Source organism: Drosophila pseudoobscura, chromosome 2 (assembly GCF_009870125.1).
Source record: "Drosophila pseudoobscura strain MV-25-SWS-2005 chromosome 2, UCI_Dpse_MV25, whole genome shotgun sequence".
Lineage (NCBI taxonomy): Eukaryota > Metazoa > Arthropoda > Insecta > Diptera > Drosophilidae > Drosophila > Drosophila pseudoobscura.
In genome coordinates, this window is record NC_046679.1 from 4,733,735 (window position 1) to 4,753,524 (window position 19,790).

The window sequence follows — 19,790 nt, forward strand, 5'->3', positions numbered from 1 at the left end:
CTGATGGCTTCTGCTGCTGCTTCTGCTGCTATTTTCCATTTTAGCCATTTTTTATTAATGAAATCTCATGGCCCAATGAAGCGTAAACATTCGCCCTAAAGCCCCTCCCCCCCCAAAGCCAAGTTCAAGTGCGGCTAAGAGATGCTGGCCAAAACGGGTTCCCATTTCCGTTTTATTGATGGTGGGACACTTCCTTCTCTGTCTGTCACTTGATTGCCACTCGCATTCATAATCCCCGAGCCATTAATAAGGCAGCGCCACAAAGTGTGGCATGTTAATTGAATAGCCCAAGAGCCTTGTATCTGTATCTGTATCTCGCAATCTCGTCAGCCGCAGATGATGAAGTGCCGTCAGGCAATTTATCTAAAAGCTAATCAAAGCTGGAGCACAGATTCGAATGGAATCCTTCCTCGCCCGAATCCTTCCTCGCTTGCAATTAAAGCCAACATTTTGAGCGCAAATCAAACGGATGATGGGGCACACAGCCACTTGTAGGCCCTCGGGCGTCCTGCCCTGCCCCTCTTATTTTGGCCATTTATTTGATGCAAACATCGAAAATGGCAGGCAGGCCACATTTTTGGTAGCTGGCTGCTAGCCGCAGACGCATTTTTGCCGTACTGCTGTTGGTCCTTCCTCCCTCCCATTAGGAGTGCCTGCAGGCGATTGCCGGCCCAAGTGGTGGCCCTGTGGTAGCATCCCATTCGACAGTCGACTTCATTATGGGAGTGCTCTCTATTCAATTACGTAGGTGAGTGAATGAGCTGACGTTCAACTGCGATACAGAAAGGAGCAGCAGCCAGAGCTGCTGGAAGGATGGATGGATGGAGTGCGCTGAGGGCACCTGCTCTATCGGGCAGCCATCATATTTTATGTTCACCCCTAAAGTGGGGGAAAACCCACGAAATTCCACCAGAACGAGAGCAAGTGAGGTGGTGCTGTGGTGCTGTGGGGTCGGTAAGGGGCGGTAAGGGGCGGTAAGGGGGCGTTAAGGCCCAAATTTATAACTTGGAGCCGAACCTCCCGATAACACGAAGCGACACGCACATGGTATTTATCTCTCCCTCCCTCTCTCCCTGTCTCTTCTTGTAAATATTTAACATCGTCTATTGGCAAAGACTCCCGCACTCTCGCATATATCTTTCCTTTTTCGAGGGGGATTTCGTGTAGCTCTTCCCCAGCACTTTTCTCCCCCTCTTTCGCTTACTCTCTTTCTCTCCCTGTCTCTTTCCTTTCACTTTCTTCGTGTTTTATCTATGAGATTGTTTATGCTGCTCATTTGGCAGGACGCACAAGGTGTTTGAGCCCATGGACATTTAAAAATTAAGTCCCCGTGAAAAGCATTCCATTACCTCTCGAAATGGGAGTTAGGGTAGCGTTTTGGGGGTATTTTTTGGCATAAACTGCTACAAGATGAGCGATAATTATCGAAAATATCGAAGGTACCTATCGATAAGTATGAAACTTCAAAGAAATTTGATTGAAATGTTATGTATGTATCGAATTATCGATAAGTATCGATAATCATTAACATGAAAAGAGGTTCTAGATTTAAAGATTTGTATTTTTAATAAAATTGAATGTTAATCTATCGATTTATCGAAAATCGACAAGTATCGATCAACATTTAAGTGAAAATAGGTTATCGTTTTAAATATTTTGATTGAATTTGATTAATTATTCATTTATCGATTTATCGATAGGAAACAAGTCATGGATTTGAAAATTGTGAATGATTTTGATTAATTATTCATTTTTCGATTTATCGAATATCGATACACATTGAAATTAGAAGAGGTTATCGATTTAAAGATGGTTTATTGAATGAAATTGATGGCTAATATATCGATTTATCGAATATCGATAAGTATCGAAAGGTATGAAACTAAAAACAACTGTTTTAAGAACGAGCGACGAACAAGGAACGATTTCTTCGATAAATATCGATAGCTATGAAACTATGAAAATGTGCAAAAAGGAATTCATTCCATTTTGAGGCCTCGAAAACACAAATCTACATATTGATGCAAGAACAATGGTTTTATATCTAATAATGTATCGATACTTTCTTCCTTCTTGAAAGAAAAATCCATTCCTCCCTAGTTTACAGGGTATCCGATAGCCAGGCATGCCCGATTTCCTACCCAACTTAATGTTTGCCATTATTTGTATGTTCTTTTATAATTTTTCTCTTGCATTTTCTGCTGTTTTCCTCCTTGGGCCAGCATAAATTTCACGATGCCATTGAATCGACGGCTCCTTGACTACTTCGTCCTTCCCCTGCCACGCTCCCCCCTCCTTCCGCAGCTCCTTCCACTTGAAGGCTGCCATTGCCATCAATATCGAAGGCACAAATGTAATTTAATGGACTTTTAATCTATTTCTTTGTGCCGCCGTCTGATCAAAGGAGCAGCGGCAGGAGGTGGCAGGAGGTGGCAGGAGGCGGCAGCAGACACCCCGAAAAGTTTATTAAAATTTAAAATAAAATACAACCAAAAAAGGGAGGGAATAAAATGTTGATGCTGCGTGTTCCGTGAGGAATTTTCATTAGCTTTCCACCAACGTACGAGACTTTAATTGCAGGCCCTCGTTCATGGCTTTTTGTGGCAGCGCATAAATCGATTTTTACGAAAAAATATGCTAATCGATAGGCAGTCATCAAAGTGGCAGAAAAGTGTGCAAACGTGCCCTCAAATGACTGTCACGAGATGCGGAAAAAGGGGCGAAAAAGATACACAACAACCGTCCCCCGCTCCCTCGTCCCTCGCTCCGAACTTTGATGTCAAGGGCGGGGCCGAGGGGTGGCAAGATTCTTGAAAAGTTTCGGCAATTAGAGCTTCATGAAACTCAAAGCCAAAGATAAAAAGGTTTTCCGGCCAAAAACTTTTTGCGGAATTTAATATTTCAAGTTTTCTTGTAAAAATTGGTTAATCTTAATGAATTTTGGAATTTAAAGGGAGAATATCATTACAGAATGGATTATTAAAATTGGATTTTGTATCTTTCAAATTGTGCAGTGCACAGATTTGAAAGATGGTTAATTATTGGGAAATGTTTATGCAATCGTGATGATTTTTGGCATTTGTGTGGGGAATATCATTACAGAATGGAATATCTTTAAAGCTGTGCAGTGCACCTCCTAGGATCTCTCAGGATTATCCAATCCTGATGATTTCAGCCCTCTGGGAAGACAATATCATAATTTATGAAACTGCAAACTTGGATTGTCGCCTCTTCAAATGATTTTCTAGGCCCTAGATGACTTTTATTTGTGGCCAAAAATCGTTTAGGGCTTTGGGCGTATCGATCGGCCTTGCCTCAAACGAGGTCCGATTGAAGCACTGTCTTGGCTCTTCGGACGCTCGAAGGTAGGCTTCGGAATGCAGTTTCCTCTGGAATTTTACTCTTAATTTCCACAACGCTGGGGAGGCCGTTTCCTTATGTCTTATGGTATATTCATAAATCATTTTTGTGGCATAAATATTCGATGGTTTCTTGTGGCAGAAGTTTAAATACATTTTAGGGCACACACACACACACACACATCTGTCTGGTGGCGGCCATTGAGGCATGAAACCCAAAGGCTATGCCGCAGCCTCTCTGCCATGCCGCAGCCTCCGTGTGATACCTTTTGTGGCACAGCCGCTCTGCCCCACCTTTTGTGCCTCCTCTGCAAGCGCTGCAGCACCCTCTCTCTCTCTCTCTCGCTCTCTCCCTGTGGCCTTTGTGTGCCGTTGGTTATTGTTGCAGCGTGTTTCGGGGGCAATATGTTTGCTTTATTTCACTTTTGTGTTGACAGCAATGACCCACATGCATAAATCATAACTTGTTCGCTTTACAAACACACACACACACACACACACGGACACAGATACAGCCTCAAAGCCTCTAACCCACACACAGATACACACACGCACACTCGCTGGCAAGAAAATATTCAAACATACATTTCTTCTAATGGAAATGTTTGCCTTTGGATGGAAAGTAAAGTTTGCCATCAGTAATACGTTTTGCCATTCACAGTATTCGGAGACATTAAGAGGTACAGTCAGCATCAAAGAGCCTCTCTTATAGGTAGATTATGCCATTTACCCTACCTTCACAGTATTCGGAGACCATCGGTGAGCGTTTCTTGTCGGTAGATTGTGCCATTCACAGTACTCGGAGACATTAAATGGTACATTTACCATCGGTGAGCTTTTCTTAGAGGCACATTTTGCCATTCACACTATTCGAAGACATTAAGCCGTGCAGTAACCAGCAAGGAGCCTTTCTTCTAAGTAAATTGTGCCATTCACAGCAATCGGAGACATTAAACGGTACACTTACCATCAGTGAGCGTTTCTTGTCGCTAGATTATGCCATTCCCCCTTTTCGGAGGGATGTTGACACGCATTAAACGTTACATTACCCACCGGTTCACATTTTCTTATGTCAAATAAAGCCATTCACACTATTCGGAGACATTAATCGGCACATTCACCATCGGTGAGCGTTTCTTATCGGTAGATTGTGCCATTCACACTATTTGGAGGGATGGTTCAAATTTCCTTAGGTCACATAATGACATTCACACTATTCGGGGACATGCTACGAAAATTCTGTCGGTCATAGCATACAGTCGCACCTTCAATTGGTGTAATTTGGAATAACTCTAAAAAAATTCCCAATAAAATACCGAAACCCTTGTTTCGTTTACGTGAGAATGTCCATGTTTTACCGATATCTTGAAACGATTAAAATTGTAATTTTTCATCAGGTCTATCGATAGACAGTGGATTATTTTAAGGATTTGAAACTATTCAAGAACAAATACTCGAAATAATAATAATACAAATAATAATACAAATAATACTAATTAAAACAATAATAATACAAATAAAAAATAATGATAATAAATAAGAAAGAAAATATATTTTTTGGTTCACATGAGAATGGCTGTACTTTTCGGATGGAAAATTCCGACTGGACTAAGATTTGGTGTTCAAAAAAGTTGTTTTTCCTAGTATTTTTGGTCGTTTTCTCAACGGTGAAAAACGCTTCGTTTGGCATAAGCCTCAAGGATTTTGATTTTGTTCTAAAATGGCTACCAAAATATTTGCCTCTTTGATGCTCCCAGGGGGGGGGGGACCAAATTAAGCGGAAACGCTTTGCCACGCCCCACTTTGGCGGCCTGTTGGGAAGGGGGGAAAACTAATTCAAATGCAATTTATTAAAGCATAAATTAGCGGAGAAAACGCGTCAAAAGCAGAAGCCAAAAGCTGGAGTCAAGTGCTGAAAGCGTTTGGGGAAATCAACAAAAGAAAAGGAAAATACATGAATAAGCAACGAGAGGGAAAGAGCTTTCCACCCACCCACACCCAGGACCCTTTTTGCATATGCATATGTCAGGGGGGAGGGGCAGAAAGTGGGCGGGCAACAAATTATGCATGCAGGCATGGGATTGTGAGCCGCCAGGACGCACACAGGACACTGGCAATCTAACGCTCCGATGCGCCACAAAGCGCCACAAAGTATGCAACGAGCTTCCAAGTATATCTGGCTCTCTGTCTCCGGCGGAGACACAGGAATTCGAGGCATCCGTCCCGTCCGTCTGCGATGTGTGTGTGTGTGCCTGCCTTCGATGGATAGTCCAAAAAAACTGATCAATGTTCAACGATGATGAAGGAGCGATGCAATCAGTGCCCAGTAGTTGCACCATCATTCCATTCCAGCGACCAATCTCTGCTCTGAAACAAGCAAAACTCTCGCTCTTCTCATGCCGCAGGGCGGGCGGTGGTGGAGGCAGTGGGAATAGAAAAAAATGCTCCCCTTGTGGCAGCTGCATCGATAGTCCACCGAGCCAAAAAGTGGGTCATTTTTGGCATAGCTGTTGGTCAGTCGCCGCTTTATTGATTGCCTCCCAGGGAGGCAGCGAAGCTGAGGCAAAGTGGCAAGGACAGCAGGTCCGTCCGGTGGCATGCCATATTGGCAGTGTCTTGTTTTCGGATTCCTGTCTGAAGTGTGATTTTTCTCTGTCACTTTTCAAAGTCTTTAAGCGAGTAACGAACTGCGGATGCTGCTTCGAGGTTATCGTTGATAAATAATCGATAAATTTGACTACAATTTATCAAGAGTTTGTTGTTACATCGAAACCTTGTGAAAAGGCAATGAATCCTTTTGTTATATAGAGCTCAATTTGGGTAAAAGGTAGCAAAATCTATGCTCAATGTGGGTTTTGGATTCGTTATCGATGTAATTATCGCTTATGTCGCATACAAATCGATAAGGAAGGTGACCTTTCATGTGAAAGACATCAAAGAGAAGGGTTCTCTTTTGGCTCTGGATGAATAACGGGAATATACATACATATATGGAATTGGTATCGTGAATATCGAATATCAATATCGATGTAATCGGTAAATATAGATGCAATCGATAAATATATGGATTTAATGGATAAATATTTACGTAATCAATAAATATAGATTTAATCGATAGATATTGATGCAATCGATCAATTTTTCTGGAATCGATAAATATTTCTGTAATCGAAATAATGCTGTAGTCGATCAATATTGTTGTAATCGATAAATATTAATTTAATGGATAAATACATCAGTATTGATAAATATTGATCTAATCGATAAATATTTATATAATCGATAAATATTGATATAATCGATCAATTTGTCTTGTAATCGATAAATATTGATGTAATTGATTAATATTGATATAATCGATACATATTGGAATCGATAAATATTTCCGGAATCAATAAATATTGACGTAATCGATAAATATAGATGTTTATTTTGATGGAATCGATATTGATAATGATATAATCGATAAGTAATGAAGCGATTGATAAATTTGGGTACAAATAAAGTTTGAGTATCATTCATAAATCTTCTAATAAATAAATGTTCAAATATTGATGCAAATCGATACCTATCAATTCCGTGCATCATTACGCCCCCTGTAGGTACCCCTCCACCCCCCTCCCTCAAGCCTGAAGCCAGCACAGACCCACGCAGACTTGTGTGGTTCGGGGATCATCATCCGCTCTCCGCATCATCCGCAGCCTTCTCGAATTTCCGCTGACGACTCCAGAAAATGTGATACGAATGGCTGCCTGGCGATACGAGGCGATGCTGGTCTGAACCAGCCTTAACCTTGTTCTTTCCCGTTCACTCCCAACGATTATCGACGGTGTTGTTGTTGTTGCTTTTGGCTAACCGCAAACGACGACTGTCGGCCGCATACTTGTGGCTGTCACTGTAGACGCCACTGTCTCTGTCTCTGTCTCTGTCTCTGGCAGGGCCCTCACTCGCCTGTTTGCTAATTCTATTCGAATGTTTGTGCCAACACCTACGGACGACGTCTTTGCGGTTGTCTAAAACAAATACAAAACGGATTGCGGATTTGCCAAGTGGGGAAGGGGAAGGGGGCTGGCGGGGGAGGGGGATTGCTTTGTGGTTAAAAACCCCTAGAAAATAATATTTCCAGTTAATTATCAGAGAATAAACTACAGAGGCGCCTTTCTCAAGCGTTTCCTAAAGCGTTTCCGTTTCTCGCTGGTGAAAAATGTTTAACCGAGTAAATATCAAGAGTCCAAAGTCCAAAGTCCAGAGTCCGAAGTCCAAAGTCCATTGTCCAGAATCCGGAGTCTCGAGTCCATGGAGCACCGAATCGAGCGCAACTTTTTTATTCCCCCACAGAAATGCGTTGCACATTTCTATTTCTGGTCTCTCCCTCTCCCTCTCTCCCTCTCTCTCTCACTCTCTTCATAAAGGAAACCCAGACAAAGCATAAAAAACTACATGAAAGAGAGAGTGAGTGAGAGGGCGATAGGGAGGGGGGAGGGTGGTGTGCGGGGAAGCTGATTAAAATTTTTGCAACGACCGCAAATTAAAGTGAAAAACAGAAAAAAACAGAGAAAAAGGGAGAAAAGGAGAAGGGTAAGGGGGAGGGGCAAGGTGGAGGGGAAAAGCCAAATGCAATGCAAAAAAACATGCAATGCCACAGGGCGTTTTTGGCTAAAAGTTGATCCTTTGCCCGGAAAAGCCGCCGCACCCCCAGCCGCAGCCCGCAGCCCGCAGCCCGACACCCGACCCCGCAGTCGCAGTCGTCGGTGGCAGACCCATAGTTGGTGGTGCCACAGGAGACCCACGCACACACACACACACAGAGGCACACACAGAGGCACACACAGAGGCACATCCGCCCACATGCACGTCCAAGTTTAACGCAAATAAATTGCGCATTCAGAGTAAAATTAACACACGACTCGGATGCAGGATGGGGGATGGGGGCTGGGGGATGGGGGATGGAGGAATTGGGGGCTATACGATGGCAGGGCTTAAAGGGAAGGCCAAAAAAATGACAGGAAAATGAGCAGAAAACTAAGAAATGGCTGGAAAATGGCACAAGAAATGGAAGGAAAAGGGAGAGAAAGAAAACAAATTAAAGAAAAATGAAATGGAACCAAAATATGTGATAAATCTGGAGAAAAAAGGAAAAAATAAAAAAAAGGGAAAAAATGAAAAAAAAGAAAGAAGAAATATAAAAAAGGATAAAAAAGAAGAAAAAGGAGAAAACAAGGCAAAACAAAATATTTAAAAAATGTGAAAAAATAGAAGAAAAAGTTGAAAGAAAAAAAGGTCAGAAAAAGGTAAGAAATCGGAGAAGAAAAGCAGGAACAAATCGGCTAAAATGAAAAACCCTTAAGGAAAACACTCAAAAAATGAAAGGAATTTGAGGAAAAGACTTCTAAATAGAAGAAAAGTGAGGAGAAAACTTAAAAATTGAGAAGGAAACGAGTAGAAAAAAGGCCTAAAAATGGTGCAGAAAAAGAGCATAGAACCAGAGTAACGGCAGGAAAATGAGTAGAAAACCTGAAAAAGTGCAGAAAATGAGAAGAAAACCAGAAAAAAGAAGAAAAAACATGAGAGAACCCTCTTAAAATGAAAGGAAAATGTGGAGCAGAGCTAAAAATGCAAGAAAAGTGCGGAGAAAACGAAGAAATGGAGCAAAAAATGAGTAGAACACTAGAAAAAATTAAAAAAAACAAGAGAAAATCCTCGAAAAATGGATATAAAATGGAGAGCAGACATAAAATGCAAGAAAAGTGCTGAGAAAAAGGAGAAATGGAGAAGAAAAGGAGTAGAAATCCAGAGAAACGGCAGTAAAATGAGAAGAAACCAGAAAAAAGAAAAGAAAGAGGAAAGAAAATGAGAAGAAAATCAGGCAAAAATTGTAAAAAAATGTGAAGAAGCCCAGAAAAAAAGGAAAGAAGAGATGGAGAAAAAAAAGAATGGACTGAAAATGAGGAAAACGAAGAACGAGTTGGAGACCAAAAAATGGTGGAAAAATGAAGAGCAAAATGGAAAAAAGCACGTAAAAAAAAGCCAAAATGAAAGCCAAGTGGTCGCTGGTTTTGCTGAAACGTTTTTCCTGTACATCAGCAAAAAAGGAAAAGGAAAGGAAATGCAGAAGGGACTGCGGACTGTGGACAATGGACTGAATGCCACAGGATGCAGGGGCGACTCCACAGAGACCGACAGTGGGGCTCCCCCGGCTCTCGTGCCTCCTGCCTCCTGCCTCGTGTCTGTGGCATTCCATGTGGATATCTGCCTACTTGTCTATGCATGGGGCGTGGTAATGGCCACCCACCACCCACCGCCATGTACCCAGAAGATATCGTTTTTGGCATTCAAATTGACGTGCTTCAAGGCACCACTCTCTCTCTCTCTCGTGTGTCCCCTGTCCCTGTCCCTGTGCCTGTCTCTGTGGCAGCGATGACTGTCATAAATATGATAAGGGATAAGGGATGCTGCTGTGGCCCGGATCTCATCCACCATCGGTGGGGAGGGACAGTGCCTTTGTCTTAATTAATAAGTCAATAGCTTTAGCCCCAACCTCGACTCCGGCCAGGGCTTTAGCGGCAGCTGCTTCCAGCCGCAATCTAGTTAATGCTGCCGCTTCCACTCCTGTGGCTGAGCCCCTAACAAAGTGCCTCAGATAGAAGCGATTTGCCACAGCGACAAGGTGACAAAGGTGCAAGCCCGCAAGGAGGCACATAATGGAGGCCATAAGAAAGCCAAAGGCGGAATGGCAGATGCCCTGAAAGGGAAAGTTATTGGAATACTTGGAGGTGGGCGAGAGATCTCTTCCAAGAGGCACACAACAGCTGATGCTCTAGGGCTGGATGCTTTAGGGCTAGATGATCTAAGGCTAGATGCTCTAAGATGCTATAGGGCTGGATGCTTTAGGGCTAGATGGTCTAAGATGCTCTAGGGTTAGATGCTCTAAGATGCTCTAGGGCTAGATGCTCTAGGGCTAGGGCTAGGGCTTTAGCCCCAACCTCGACTCCGGCCAGGGCTTCAGCGGCAGCTGCTTCCAGCCACAATCTAGTTAATGCTGCCGCTCCCACTCCAGTGGCTGAGCCCCTAACAAAGTGCCTCAGATAGAAGCAATTTGCCACAGCGACAAGGTGACAAAGGTGCAAGCCCGCAAGGAGCCACATAATGGAGGCCATAAGAAACCCAAAGGCGGAATGGCAGATGCCCTGAAAGGGAAAGTTATTGGAATACTTGGAGGTGGGCGAGAGATCTCTTCCAAGAGGCACACAACAGCTGATGCTCTAAGGCTAGATGCTTTAGGGCTAGATGCTCTAGGGCTAGATGCTTTAGGGCTAGATGCTCTAGGGTTAGATGCTCTAAGATGCTCTTGGGCTAGATGGTCTAAGATGCTCTAGGGCTAGATGCTCTATCTCTAGATACTCTAGGGCTAGATGCTGTAGGATAGATGCTCTAAGGCTAGATGCTTTAGGGCTAGATGCTCCAGGGTTAAATGCTATAAGGCTAGATGCTCTAGGGTTAGATGCTCTAGGTTAGGGGAAATTTATTCCGCATCAAAGCCGACAGAGAGCCAAAGCCGATAGCGCAGGGCTGGCCTCACAGAAGGTGGCAGATTCCACTGGAAGCAGTGCTGCAGAATGCCGTTGAGGTGGTGGAAGGTAATACCCCCCCTTATCGCTGCTGTTGTTCTTCGCGAGAGAGAAGCTGCTTAATTTCATTGACGCCAGTTGGTAACATTTTCATAATGGCATCACTTCCTCTTCGCCGTGATGTGATGCAGGAGCCACACACACGGCCACCGAGTGGAGTCGGGGAGAGAATGACTGACAACATCGTTTGACGGCCCCGCTCCCTCCCTTGAAGGGCGGGGCATGCCATGTCCTTGTCCCCCTCCTCCCTCCCCCCTTCCCTCATTCTATCGTATATTGCCAGTCGCCTGCCTAATGGCGTAAATGTTCAATAAAGAGGCTTTTAACGCGAGTCTCCCTCTCCTTCCTCCTTCTCTTTGGTTTACAATCTGCTCGCCCATTCCTGATGACGATGATGATGTTGCTCCCAGTTTTAGAGGCACTTACCTGCCTCGTGCCTCATGCCTCGTGCCTCATGCCTCCTGCCTCGTGCCTCCTGCTCCGTGCCTAAAAGCATAGATGGATGAATGTTTGTGTAAATGAAATGGGCATATATTCATTCCCATTTGAAGTCTGAATTATAGATGGGACGGCACTAAAAGTTGTGTTTATTGGCGGCGGGATCGAGCGTAAGAGAGTCCCGCGGCCTGCATAAAAGAGTAGATATTTTCCGATAAAAAATGTAGAATATTTAGCGAATTTTTAGGGGAATCTTATAAGTCTCTCTACAAGGCATGGGTTTTCTCTCACTTTGAGGGGTTTGGGGGTCTTCAGGGGGACTTTAAAGGAAAGAATCTGATACTTGATGGTGGATTTGGATGCAGAGATACATAGATACATACGTAGATACATAGATACATACAGAGATACATAGATACATACGGAGATACATAGATACATACAGAGATACATAGATACATCTTTCAACTGCTGATGGAGTCGATTGGGGGTCACAATAGTCCTCAAATCTTTGTCCCTCTCTCTCCTTATGGATTCTCTCTCTCTTTATGGATTCCCCCTCCCTTTAACGATCCCCCCTCTCTCTCTGGAACGTCCTCCAAAGACCCCCTCCTCCCTCTCATTCCTCCTCCCCAAGGCCTCACCTCTCCATGCTATATTTTTTGGGGCCTGGGATTTGTTTATTTATTTTGTTACGCATTTGAGAAACAATTAATTTTGACTTGGAAAAAATCGTATGTTGTCCTCTAGGCACTCACCCCCCCCCCCCCTACCCCCCCCCCCCCTTCCCCCCTCCCCTTCCCTCTCCATCCCAGTCTTGCTTTATGCTTGAATTTTTTTGTTTTGAAAATAAACACTCGCTCTCCGGCCTGGCCACACTTTTTTTTTTCGCTGTGCTTTTGGTTTCTGATTGATGTGCGCCGAACGGCAGCGGCAGCGGCGGCCAATGATCCATGACGACTCCCCCCCCACCCTCCCCGCCACCCCTGTAGCACATGGCCATAACAAAATAGATCTCTATAGCACATGTGTATCCCCCGTATGCGTATGGCGGAGCCCATCATGAGTTCATTTTTAATTAAAAATTTGCCTAAAAAAAAGAAGCACCCAAAAAAAAAAATCGAGTGACGCACATAAAAGTTGTTAAGTGAAAAACTCATAAAAAACAACAACAAAAAAAATACAATATATTTCCAATAAAAGTGTTGCGGGGGGAAACATGCAAGAAATGCCATCACGCCCTTGGGTATCTGTGAGAGAGGGAGAGTGGGAGAGAGGGAGAGGCAGAGAGAGATGTGGTGTCATTCAATTATTTTGCTATTAGTTGCTCGCGTGACACTCCACTTCACAAGAGACGACATTCCCACACGTAGCAGCACCCCCCCCCCCCACCTTGCCACAGCCTCCCAGGCCTCTGCCCCATGTCTCTGTCTGCACCTACGCCCTTTCGGGGAGCCCACTTCTCTCTCGGCCATGATTAATAAATGCGACACACTGTCTGTCTGTCGCTGGACCACAACACATTGCTGACACCCCCAGAAGGCAGAGAGAGAGAGGCGGAGAGGGGCGTAGAGCGGCCCCCTGCCAGTCCTTTATGCTGTGGCTTTGTGCCACAAGACGAGAGCCGAAACAGGTGACAACAACCAGTACTCACGTACACGTACGCGTCAAGAACAGTACAGGTTTTCCTCCAGAGAGAGGAGCCAGAGAGATACAGATACATGGAATGGAGTGTGGAGTGGTTAGAGATATTCTACATTTCAAACTTAAAAGCCGCCACAGGGCTCTGTGGCTCGAAAGTTATGGAAAATATAATTAACTTTGCATGTCGGCAAAGGATAGCCCCAGGACCAGCCGCCAGATGGCTGGGGAGATGCTTTTCTCATAGAGTATCACATTTCATGGGAAATTGTTTAGATTTTACCTCAATTTTTATACTTTTCTCGAATAAAGCAACATTTAATTACAACAAAAGATACTATAATTTTGCTTTTAGTCTCGGATTTCACTTAAATGCCCAAATTATGGCGAGGAAAACATTTTAAGCCCACAAACTATGGTTTACATTTATGTAAATAAAACATAAAATGTATATTTTGGGGGAATATCAGCATCATATGTGCGTCCTCTGTCTTTGGCGTAAAATATTCACAATTTCATTGAAGCGAAAGATGGAAAACCTGCACTGTTGTTGTTTTTAAAGGATTTCCAGGAATCAAATGGAAATTGAGTAGCAATTCGGCTCCTGGCAGACAAACAGTAGCACATCTGTTGGCTTCAAGCTAGAAGCTCCTTTATTGCCTGTGAATTGAGAATTTGATACTTTAAGTACACGATACTCGATGTTGTCGAGTATCGAAAAAGTTCGAGTTGATTGAATTGAATTTGAACTATTTTTGGCTTATACTTAAGATACTTTTCACTTGAAGCAAGGCTAGAGAATTTTCGGTAAGCATAGAACTGAATTCTTTTGAAATAGTTAGGGATACTCGTGACTAAAAAGATACATTCGGGAAGATACATATTGAACAAAGATACGTAAAGATAGATACATATTAGAGAAGCATTTAGATAGATACATTATAATAGATACATGTTGTAGATACATATTAGAGATACATACATTCAGATAGATACAATTAGATACATTGAGATAGGTACATTCTGATAGTTACATTTAGGGAGATACATTTAGATAGATACAATCAGATAGATACATTCAAATATATACATTTAGATAGATTCATTCAAAAAGGTACATTATAACAGATTATTTTAGATAGATACATACACACTTGATCATAATAATAGGTACACCTTGAAGCGTTTCATTAATAATTAGTTTTATCGTACTTTAAGTGTTGAAAACAAAATTTTGTTTGGTATGTTTTATTTGTCAATGTATTGCAGTTCTGTGACAAAAAAAATTAAACAGGGAAACCGCCGAATAACAGAGCTTTAAGCGAAATTGCGAGTTGACATCACATTATGGCTGATCAAAATAATAGGTACAGTGTCAGTAAATTTTGAATATCAAGTGAATAATTCGGAAATTCTTGACTTTTTGGCAATTAAACATCCATTTCATTTAACAACAGTCTAAATATAAACAAATAATTATTTTTGTCTTACAAGAATAGGCCGAAAGTCTTATTGTACAGCCCAATTGGCTCTTAGTCTGGAAAAAGAAGGCCAATCTCTTCGGGCCATTGCCAGATTAATGAAAAGGTCTCATAATTTTGTTACAATGCTTTAAAATTTAAAATCTAGTCAGGAAACTCGCGGAAAGCCACAGAAAACAACCATAACACTTGACCACTACATACTTTTCTTTGAGGAATAAGGACCCATTTAAGTCGTCAAAGGCTATTGCATCAGAAATTGCACTAGAAGTTAGTGCTCCAACGATCCGTAGACGGCTACAACAAGCCAGCCTTCCAAGGAGAATAGAAAGAAAGGTCCCACTTACGCGTCAAAAAAATTTAGCCATGGGGCAAACTTTTGCTAAAGATCATAAAGACTGCGCAGGATGCGCCGGAGAGAAAAAGTGGAGAAGCCTTTTATGGAGCGACGAAACTAAAATAAATTTATTAGGGAATGAATGTGAAAGCAATGTAGGAAGCTCTAAACGAAAGAATTTTGATCCATGTTTCAAACAAAAAATTTCTCAAACATGGAGGTGCAGGCTAAAGACATGCGGCTGCTCATCCTGGTACGGCGTAGGTCCATTTTTCCTGACAACGAACAGAATGGACGCTGAGCAATACAAACCCAGATTGCAGACAGTTTTGCTACCTTATGCTGAAGAAAACATGAGTTTCCATTGGGTATTTAAGTAATATAACGACCCAAGGCACACATCTAAGCTTTTGACCAACTTTTTTGAGGACCAAACAATAGACGTTTTAAAGTGGCTTCCTAAATTTTCCGACTTAAATCCAATCGAAAACTTGTGGGGAGATTTACGAAACAAAATTAGCTAAGTTTTCATTTTCAAATAATCAAAAATTATGCCAGGGCGTCCAAAAATTGTGTAATGAGACACCTGCCAGACACTTATTACAAGTACGCCAAAAATAATTACAAAGGTGACAAAAAATAAAGGTGGATACATCGGATATTAACTATAAATCCCATTTAGGCAACAAAAAAATAATAATAATCAGTTAAAAAACCTTTTTTCATAACAAAACTTGAAGTGTACCTATTATTTTGAGCAGCCTGACATTGACTCTGAAGTACAAATTGCTCTCTTTTCTTTTATAACATTATCCTATAATATAATAAAGTTTATTTTATTGAAAACAAATACTATTGGTATAATTGAGAACTAATTTTAAGTTTCAAATATTGAACACAACTGCTTTTTGTTATGTTAAAGTTTACGTAGATGTGTGTACCTATTATTATGATCAAGTGTGTACATTCAAATAGATACCTTCAGATAGATACATGTTGTAGATACATTTAGAGAGATACATGCTATAGATATGTATATTCGGAAAGATACATATTAGAGATACATTCTGATGGATACAATCAGATGGATACATTCAGATGGATCCATTCAGATAGATACATTCAGATAGATTCATTCAAAAAGATACATTATAATAGATACTTTTAGATAGATAGATTCAGATGGATACATTCAGATAGAGACATTCAGATATATACATGTTGTAGATACATTTAGAGAGATACATGCTATAGATATATTCGGAAAGATACATATTAGAGATACATTTAGAGAGATAAGTGCTAAAGATACATTCGAAAAGATACATATGATAGATACTTTCAGATAGATACATTTAGAGAGATAAGTGCTAAAGATACATTCGAAAAGATACATATGATAGATACTTTAGATGGATAGATATTGTAGAAAGATACATTTGAGCACATACATTTGTACATAAAGATACATAACAAAAAGATACATTCAAAAGGATACATCTTGGAAGTAGATTCAATCTGAGAGATATACATTTAACAGGTAGATACATATTGCAGATAGATTCAGACACGGAAAGATATAGATTGTGCATTGATAAATGCAGAATGATACATATTCCAGATACAAAGATACATTTTCTCAATAAAACACCAAAAAATCTTTAAATTTGAATTTCAACTAAAACCATCTTCCACTCGAAAGGCAGTATCTTTGTTGCACCATCAGAAAGCCGTAGTTTTTGCCTTGAGGCCAACCTAACGCCACCCCCCCTCCACCCTCCACGTCTCGGAAAACCTTAAATGAAATCACAAAACCCGCATGTAATTTGTATGGACATCCCACTACATCACTACATCCTTATCCCTGGCCGTGTGTGTGCGTGTGTGTGGTATCCCTTGTCAAATCCAATTAACTAAGATATTTATACGCCTTTATCGTTTGCAATTTTCTTTACAGATACAAAGATACAAAGCTACACAGCTACAAGCCAGCCCGCAGCCCGCAGTCCGCAGTCCGGGGAGAACACAGAACACACACACGACATTCAATCAAGCAAAAACACTTGAAAGGGGAGGAATATTATTCGCTCGGTGCTCGATATTCCGATTCCTTGAAAACTAAATGACGCCTGTGTCTGCAGCACTGATGCCACATACCTCGGACCATAGACGACGGCCCCAAATTAGCCATCAAGCCATAGATTTGCAAGTCTAGAGATACAAAGATACTCCTCCCAGCAGACGCACAGCGACAGAGAGAGAGAGAGAAAGCCCTCGAAAGCCGTAGATACATCAAAAGGAGAGACCAGCAGCCGCAGCCCTCCACAGCCCAGCCGTTGAGTGTTTTATTTCGAGAGCGCCAAAGGATTCATTAAAAAACCGCCAACCTGGAACTAATGGAATTAGAGAATATTGTGGCCAATACGGTCTACTTGAAAGCAAGAGAAGGTAAGTGCCACTCCCACACAGCACACAGCCCACAGCACAGAGCAACGCTCTTTGTATTTAAATTTGTTTACTTTTGGGAGAAAATTAAATATTGATGGCAAGTCCGCTCTGGAGAGGCCATCACGCTAGAGAGCTGTGTAAATGATGGTTTACTGGAGGAAGGGAGGTAGACTTACTACATCTGAAAGATGTGGAGGTTCTAGAGCTCAGGAAGGGCTGTGGGAAACGGAAACACTCGCGGGAGGTCTCTTTGAGAGCTCTTAAATGACTTAAATATACGATTATTATGAGTAAATGATGCGGATCTAAGGTAGGAAGCCCAATATTTGGTTTCGTTGAAGGCTTATTAAATTTAAGGAATATTTTCATTGATAATTCCCAAGAAATTCCCATGATTAGTTCTTTGGCAGAAAGGCCACAATTATAATACAGCACAGGATATCTATATTGTTTCATCGGAAGATCTACCAAGCTCAAGGAATTACAATCTTTAAAATGGAGAAGACTTGGGACTTGTCTTGGGACTTTGTTGGATTGATATTCCACAAAAGATACAAACCCATTTTCCATCTTTTATCATCTAACAACGAAATATTGTGTAATTTTTAACAAATTTTAAATAGTTTTGGAATGAATTTTGTATAATTGTTAAATATTATCATAGAACATGGATATATCCGTGAGATTTCATGGGAAAACCATCCCTAAGCCCCCCTTTCGTGCCGTATAATACATCTTTTTGTTTCGTGGCAGTTGTTCTAAGTGTGTCCTTTCGCTTAGGGGAAGTTTGCACAGCGAAATGGTCGTTCCCTAGTGGAATTCTAGTACCATTCTTTGGGAGTGTTTCTTGGTTCTATGCCAAATCTTGCCCTGGGATACCAAGCAAATTCCTTTCGAAATGCTGTATTTGCATATTCATGGATCCAAAGTGGAGTATCTTTGGGTGTAAAGTCTTTAAAAATCTACATAAAATGTAAGCATTATTGTCGTCTTTGCATCTTTTTGGGGCACAATGTCCTAGGCTGTGGATGCCTCCCAAGTTTCGATACACAAAAAACATACATTGTAGCGCTTGGAGTAGGCTTGAAGGCCAACCAGTGGGTCCTTGTAACCCTGGAAGAGGGTGGGGGAGGGCGGGGGGGGCGGGGGAGGACACGTGCCCAAGTGGCCTGCATTGTTCTCACCTTGTCATCGATTTTTGCTTCGATGGGTGTCCTGTTTAATTGCAAGGATTTGAAGTTGGATTTTTTGTTTGGTTTTCGGGGACGTTACGGGCTTGCCTCTTGCCTCTCCCCCCCTCTCTCTCTAGTGCCCGGTCCTGGGCTTTATCTAAAGTTAATGAAGCGTTAAATGTTTGCGCTCCAGCAAGTTATTCATTTTCATGCCTCGTGCTGGTGGGCCCCAAGTCCCAAGTGCTCTCTATTGGAGGCTCCTCGCCTTTCCACTTCGTTATCGAGGTCACACTTCAATTGCAAGTCACAACGCCCCACCCCCCCCTGCCCCGTGCCCCTCTACATTCCTCCCTCAAGTTCAGTGTCGCTGCCACATTCTGTGTTGTTGTTGTTGTTGTTGGCGCCATTGTTCTGTTTATTTACAGCAAAGTCAACTTTTGCCATTAGGTTTTTGTTCAGAGTGGGGGCAGGAGGGGGGTAGGGGGTGGTGGAAAATTTATGCAAAATTATGCATTAGAGCGCGAAAAAAAAAGTAGTTTTTTTGCTGCAAGCTTAAAAGGTCACCTTCAACAGGACTGCCGCTGCAATGTTGCATGCCCCCTCGCAACTGTTTTTGTCCCTCTGTGTGTAGCCCTTTCTTCATTTGCCGCCCAATCAAATGTTTCATTTTAAATGTTATTTATTTTATTGCCCCGTCTGTCTGCCTCCAAAATGTATCTGCCAGATACTCTAGCTCTGTCTCTCTGGCCGCCTCAACAGATTTAAATGACAGAAACGTGCTCAAAATTTCAATTTGTAGTAATGTAATATTTTAGAGGCGACTCCGCCCGGTCTAGGGGGGGGAAGGGGGGGTGGCATACAACATTTTGCCATACATTTTACGAGTCAAAAAGTGAATTTGTCTTTGCAGAAGCCGAAGCCAAAGAGGCTGGCAGATCGCATAAAATAAAGTCGCGCCACCAAATGCCGCCGGCAGCAAGAAGGAAAATCCATTGCCATAAAGTTTTCCCCCCCACACCCCCTCCATTCTCTATTCTCTGCTTCTTTTTTGCTTCCTCTTTCGAGGGGGGGGTTTTCTCTTGTTTTCTTGCCCCCTTTTTAGCCAGCTTTTCTTCTCGAAAAGTTCTCCTTTATTTCTTGACTGGCAAAAGTTATTGCAGAATTTTATTCCATGGCCATTGTGCGCCCCAGTGCCAGATGATGAGACGGATGCAAATGCAAATTTCAAACAGAGCGGAAGAGGGGAGAGCAGGGGAGGGGAGAGAGGAGAGAGGAGAGCAGAAGAG

The 19,790-nt window shown here is 42.2% G+C and overlaps 1 protein-coding gene across 1 annotated transcript in view; it reads left to right on the forward strand.

Annotated features, from left to right (window-relative positions):
* Positions 1 to 16,841: 16,841 nt before the first annotated feature.
* The window catches only part of Gprk2 (G protein-coupled receptor kinase 2), a 39,552-nt gene continuing 36,603 nt past the window's right edge, over positions 16,842 to 19,790 (forward strand). The window contains exon 1 of the mRNA XM_033377301.1: positions 16,842 to 17,332. Within this exon, the coding sequence (XP_033233192.1) occupies positions 17,281 to 17,332 (52 nt within the window). The 5' untranslated portion in view covers positions 16,842 to 17,280. The remainder of the gene's footprint in view (positions 17,333 to 19,790) is intronic.